Source organism: Macadamia integrifolia, chromosome 6, assembly GCF_013358625.1.
Source record: "Macadamia integrifolia cultivar HAES 741 chromosome 6, SCU_Mint_v3, whole genome shotgun sequence".
Taxonomy (NCBI): domain Eukaryota; kingdom Viridiplantae; phylum Streptophyta; class Magnoliopsida; order Proteales; family Proteaceae; genus Macadamia; species Macadamia integrifolia.
In genome coordinates this window covers 31,465,036-31,471,239 of record NC_056562.1, presented here as the reverse complement: position 1 = coordinate 31,471,239, position 6,204 = coordinate 31,465,036, and the positions used below count along the sequence as shown (strand labels likewise).

At 38.9% G+C, this 6,204-nt stretch overlaps 2 protein-coding genes across 2 annotated transcripts; both read right to left on the bottom strand.

The window, feature by feature from the left end:
* Nucleotides 1–448: 448 nt before the first annotated feature.
* On the bottom strand, nt 449–1,246 carry LOC122082217 (probable aspartic protease At2g35615). The gene has a single exon (XM_042649689.1). It carries the CDS (start codon nt 1,244–1,246, stop codon nt 449–451), a length of 798 nt encoding a protein of 265 aa, XP_042505623.1.
* A 3,788-nt stretch (nt 1,247–5,034) lies between these two features.
* LOC122082216 (aspartic proteinase nepenthesin-1-like) lies at nt 5,035–6,204 on the bottom strand. Its single transcript, XM_042649687.1, has 2 exons — nt 6,145–6,204; nt 5,035–6,102 (listed from the first exon to the last, which is right to left on the bottom strand). The coding sequence occupies exons 1-2, from the start codon at nt 6,202–6,204 to the stop codon at nt 5,035–5,037; spliced, it is 1,128 nt and encodes a 375-aa protein (XP_042505621.1).

Below are 6,204 nucleotides of genomic sequence, written 5' to 3'. Positions count from 1 at the left end.
ATGGGGAGGCTTGGGTTATTGGAGAGGTAGTGGGGTGTAGTAAGAGAAAGGGAGGAAAACGTGGGGATGAGGAAGGTGCTCGGTGGAGCTTTATGCGGCTCGTGATACCATGTTGAAATAGTCTATTGGCATTTACATTAATGAGTGTACAATGGTGCTCTTATATAGAGATTACAATTATTGAGTTATAGACAAACTCTATGATCACATGTGGGATCCTATTCCAACTCTGCTATCTCATGAGGTAGTTACAATTATTGAGTTATAGACAAACTCTATGATCACATGTGGGATCCTATTCCAACTCTGCTATCTCATGAGGTAGTCTCTAGAGTTTGTGCTCACTGAAAATGCCTACAATGTAGGAGAGGTTGTTGAGTATGAGGATGACTCTAGAGGTTGAGTTCGAGTGGGATACTAATTGCCCTGATAAGCAGTAGGAGAATCTTTAGAAATCGAGCTGTGAAATGAGGGACAATCTTTGTTTGGTAAGGCCAACTGTCCCTGATGAAATGTTATATTCGTCTTCCAATCCATCTTTATTATCATTTCCACAACCAAAGATCATGTTTAATAAAGAAATCGTGCCTCTCTTTGACTGCTGGTCTCTAAAGGTTAGGGTTTCAGTAGAGAGATAGCCATATGTGGTTGTCGTATCACCATAAGACATCCCATAATGGCAAAAGGGATCTCCTTTTGTGCAATGCGTATGATCTGAATACTTACATTCACGTTCAATGCATTGGATCTTCTTGTAGGTAGCAGATCTACGAGAGTCCCAGATGGGACCCCTTTGAGGGTAACATTTCTTGCGAGGCTGACACTGGAGCCAAATAATTTCACTTGTTGTATCCACAAAGCCCCACATTGGGGTGGGTGGAGTGCCGATGGAATACTGCATTATGTAAGTCCCACTAGCAAACTTAACTGCGGCCATGATATCATCAAGTGCTTCTCCGGTGGTTGTCATCCTAGAGCCACCACCATTCAAGTAGGAGTAGCTACTGCTATGGCGTGACAAGGAGAGGTTAACCATTTCGCGGAGTCGATCAGAGGCTGTGAAATTGGGGTTATAGATTGGTGATTGAGGAGAGTGACGGTGGATAAGTCTGATCTTAAACCCATCAATCTTTTTGGTCTCTTGATCGGGAGATGAGTACAAGATGGGAGATGATGATGAATGGATGGGAGAGAAGGACACTAGAGAGACGATGAATACAAGTAGTACTGCAATGGAGGAAGCCATTGATATATTATACTTCGAAGGTTGAAATTTTAGTAGAGATTAACTATAACACACACACACACACATACACATATATATATATATATATATATAATTCCCACAAACAGAAAAAAATAAAAAAAGGATACATTTTTTTTATGAAAAATTGAATTAAAGCTTTTTTTTTTTCTTTCTGGTAGGAACTTAATCAATACCATCAATACTCACATTGTTGGTATGCTCCCTCACATTAAATGATATATATATATATATATATATATATTTTATGGAAAACTTAATTAATTACAAGGTGCTTCTGTTTGTACCCAAGAAAATAAAGTTACAATCAAAATTTGTAAACGTACAATTTGCACCCTTTATAAGAAGAGTTAGTCATCCACTCCACTCTTGCATTGCCACTTGTCTCACTTTCCCTCATTTAAAAGGTGGGAAAGGAACATGTGTTGGATCTTCATATGTACGTCTAAGTGAATATATATGCAACGGATCCGTTCTTCTTGGGTCCTATGGTTGCTCTGAAGAATAGTGTTGAGGGGCGGATCTAGCCGTTGCACCAAATAATAGAGTCGAGTTGAACAGGGATGGCGAAAACTGATCTAAAGCTAGATGGCTACGGGTGCAGGGCGGGAGGACGTGAGAGATGGGGGCTTGAAAGAAGTTGCAGCGACAAGGCCTGGAATTTTTATTGGTGAGTGGAAGTGGTCCACAGGGACAGAGGCATAGGAAGTGGGACCAGGATCTTCTCTAGTACCCTACTGCTTCCAAAATGCATCGAATGGCTGGCAATACCCGAAAGGGGTGGGATAGAAGAGGGAGAAAATTAAAAAATGCCCCCATTGAGATAGAATTTCAGATATAGTGAAAGGTAAAAAAGTGGTTCTATTTTTTATTTTATTTTTTTGTTAAAAGAATTTGTATTAAAAAAGAAAGGAAGAAAAGAATTAACAATCAAAACTTGCCCTTATTTCTTCGCTCAATGGATTGGAAATCCTAATGCCACAGATATCTCGAACATATGTCGTTCTCGTTGTTTCGATTTTTCTAGAATCCTTGGTCTGTTATCCCAAGTTTGATTGGTCTTACCTTGTAATTTTCTTTTTGTTTTTCTCTCCTTTATGTGTTTAATATATTTATTTATTGACAACCAAAAAAAAAAAAAAAAAATTAAGCCAGACAATAACATAGGAGGGATTACGCATAGACCACCAACTCTCACGTTCAGGTTAAAAAAAAAAGGTGAAACAATTAATTGCAACCACCTTGGTTACAAACGGATTTTCTCTTTTATAAATACGTCTCTTTATATAGAGATATATTTTATTTTAATTTATTTTTTAATTTTACAATCTTGTGTACTAGCCATTATTTTGTAGTCATTTGCTTCTGGTTGTGGATCTGAAATCTTGTATACTAATCGCTGAAAAATATTAAAAATTGTTGTTAGCTATAGTCAAGTACCTTCTAAAGCCAATGAATTGCTATTTTTTCATAGCTTTATCCGATAAAAAATAAATTCAAATTCCTTGATCATTTGCCCTATCAGACCGAAACCTTGAGGGTCTCTAAAAATAAGACCATTGCCCTGTGAATCTAACATACCCTAAAAAACTCTTCAATAGAACCTTAGGGGGATCTTGTTTCACGTCATCAAAACCTAGAGCAGATTTAGATTTTCCTTACTAAAGCTAATCAGATTGAGATTGGCCCCTAGAAAAGTTCTAATTTCCTCTATTTTCAATTGGATTTAGATTTCTTTTAGTATCTCTTCATTGGATTGATTAATGCTTGAGGAAATTCTTACTGATCTACCATATAACTGTTGAGCTAATTATTTCTGGTGAATTCCATGCTGTTTGCTAGGGTGCTGGGTTTTATCTTATTTTTTATGTGGATGGTTGTTTGTTGGGTGAAAATCAATGCGTAGGGGCAGGAGTTGGCCTGATATAAAATATATCTCATCAGGTAAAATTCTTTGCAAGGAGGCTGTGAGCAGGTCGTTGAAATTTCACTATCACTCACCTCTCACAACAGAAGATTTGAATCTTGTGAAACAGTGGGAGAAGAATCTGTTGAAACCAAGCTGTGAAATTAAAGTTAAATTTTAATTGTTAAGACCAAAACTTTCAATTAATTTGCTTAAGATAATAAAAAAATTTGGGAGTTTCACATTTGTTTCTGCAACTAACCCATAAAAGGAAAATCAAACACACAGAAGCAAAGCTAAAAACAAAACTCAAAACCCTAAAGACATGGATGAACCCAATCAACCCATAGCCCCACTTCCTACATCTATGGCTTAACTACACCAACTAGAGGAAACCCTAATTTCAATAATAAACCTAAACAAACCCACCTTCCCACAAAAAAAAAAAATATATATATATATATATATAAATAAAAATTAAAAATTAAAAAATTTGAGAGTATAAACCAATTAAATCCATGGCGGTCACAGTCTTCCTTCGTGCGTGCGTGCTCCGTGTAAGTAACAGAATCACTCCATATATAGGTTTGTTCATAGATCAGGGCAATGGAAGCATTGCCTCTCCCAGACATATTCCCTTGCTTGACACTACCATACTGAAAATTTTGAAAGGGGCGGTCAAATTTTGACATATTTCAGGATGCCGTTCGACGAAAAAAATCATAATATAATCCTGATCCAAGACGATTGTTACTAGGGTTGCGGAAAAATTCATGAATCATCTTGATCTCTTCTTGATCAGGTGATGAGAACAAGATGCAAGATGAATATAAGGGAAAGAATAATAAGGATAGTACAGAGATGATCAATGCAAGGCGGAGGAGGAGGAGTACTGCAGTGGAGGCGGTGGAACCCATAATTGAAGGTTAATGAAATTTTAGTAGAGATTGTAGAAAAGCAGATCTGGATATATATATACACATGGAGTCTGTTAAGTTTGTCTCGAATTCTTGACCCGTTTTGAAGATTGACCCGATCTGACATATTTTGGTAGCGACCCGAATGGGAAATTTTCTGAGATCTGTGATGGAAGCAGAGAGGCCCAAGCCCGGAGCCCATCACTGATCTCGTATGGGGGTCGGGGGCTACGCCCCCACGGTATGGTTCGACCGGATATACCGCGACCCGATGGGTCGAACCGCTATTTGGAGTATATATATATATAATGTACTGTTGCTTGTTGAGAGTCATTGTATTCTAGGGTTTTCACGAAGCTAGGGTTTCAGGGCGAGTTCTTCTTCGCCGCTGTTAGGGTGTAATCTCTCTTCTGCATAGTGAATCATCTTCTTCTTCGCCCGAGGACGTAGCACACCACCCTAGTGTGTGAACCTCGTTAAATCTCTGTGTCATACGGATCTATTGTCTCCCTTTATTCGTATTTCTTGGTGTTTGATCTAACAGAGTCCTATTCCTAGTGGACTCTTACTGTAAGTGGAAGTATAGTGGCCATGGGAGACTTCAACGAATTTGAGTCACTGTAGGCATCAAATAATGAGTCCGGATCCAGGTATCCTCTCCAACCCTAGGTTCCAAGACTTGGAACAGTCATGGGATCAGTCAAGGTCGATCACACAGAACTTGTATAAATGATTAATCAAATTTTCTAAATATTCGTAAGATTTAAGTAAACAAACAAATAAATAAGAATCCCAACAAAAACCGAAAATGGACTTTCCTTTAATTTTTTTGTGGAGTCATATGGATTATCACATAGAACTTGTGTTATGCATAGCTATAAATTAAAGATATATAGAATTTCTTTCTTTTATGACATTGTGCTTTGTAAATACATGGAAGCTAGCTCCTAGAGTTTGGTGCAGTCCATGGACTTGAAAGAAACAAACCCCTCCTTTAAATTGTAATCAACGTTAATGTTTTGTTGTTGAACATTTCCTAAGATATAGACATCACTTGACGTACCGGTAGGGATGATAGCCAAGCATGCTAGTCCTAGGCCAACAGGAACCCATGAATTCGATCCACTCGCTACGAAGGATGCTACTTGGCTGAACTGGAAGGTTATGCTTGGTGTTTTCTGCTCAATCTTTGCAAGAGTAGCTCGATAGCAAAGTTGAAATGTTCTAGTGGTTTCACTCATTTGACGAAGACACTTTGTCTTCTGTATCACGGTCTCCTTCAAAATTTGAACGACAACTGGTATGAGAAGTGTATATGTTATACCTGAATCGATCATGAAGCCCCCTCTCCACTCCATTCTGTCTCCCCTCCTAACATAAGTTGCATTGAAAGTCTCTGGCGCAAGAGGAAGGCATTGGTCACCGACACTGATGCATTGCAAGTCTAAGTAGTAGCGGCCTGGCAAACCCACACTCAGAATTGGTGCCCTAGCACCATCATACCTTGCTAAAGCACCTAAGTATAGTGGGGTATCGACATCGGCTTCACTGGGTGTGAAACAGTAAGAAAATCCTTCGAAATCGAGCTGTGAAATGAGGGATGACTTTTGATTGTTAAGGCCAACCATACCTGGTGGAGGGTAGTAGCATCCGCCTTCCAATGAATCAACATTATAAGCTCCACAACCAAAGAGCATGTTTGATAACGAAACCTTCCCTGCCTTGAACTCCTGATCTATAAAGGTTAAGGTTTCAGCAGCGAGATAGTCAGTTGAGTATGTCCCATCACCATAAGCCACCACATAATTGCAAAAATGATCTTCTTCCATGCAGTATAAACCGGTTGAATAATTACATTCATCTTGATTGCATCGGATCTTCTCATAGGTAGCAGAATTACGAGTCCCAAATGGGTCCACCAATTTGAGAGTAGCATCTCTTGCAAGGCTCACACTGGAGCTAAATAATTTCACTTGCTGTGTCCACAATGCCCCAAGTTGGGGTGGGTGGAGAGCCTATGGAATATTGCATTACATAGCCTGCACTAGAAAATTTACCGGAGCAATGGCATCACCACCATTCAAGTAGCTATAGCGTGACATGGAAAGGTTCACCAT

What these genes read in the sequence shown, in the direction of transcription:
- LOC122082217 (XM_042649689.1), bottom strand. Translation starts at nt 1,246, where the DNA reads ATGGCTTCCTCCATTGCAGTACTACTTGTATTCATCGTCTCTCTAGTG.
- LOC122082216 (XM_042649687.1), bottom strand. Translation starts at nt 6,204, where the DNA reads ATGGTGAACCTTTCCATGTCACGCTATAGCTACTTGAATGGTGGTGAT. An exon ending in GTGGTGATGCCATTGCTCCG is followed by an intron (nt 6,103 to 6,144) that starts GTAAATTTTCTA and finishes AATATTCCATAG; the next exon opens with GCTCTCCACCCACCCCAACT.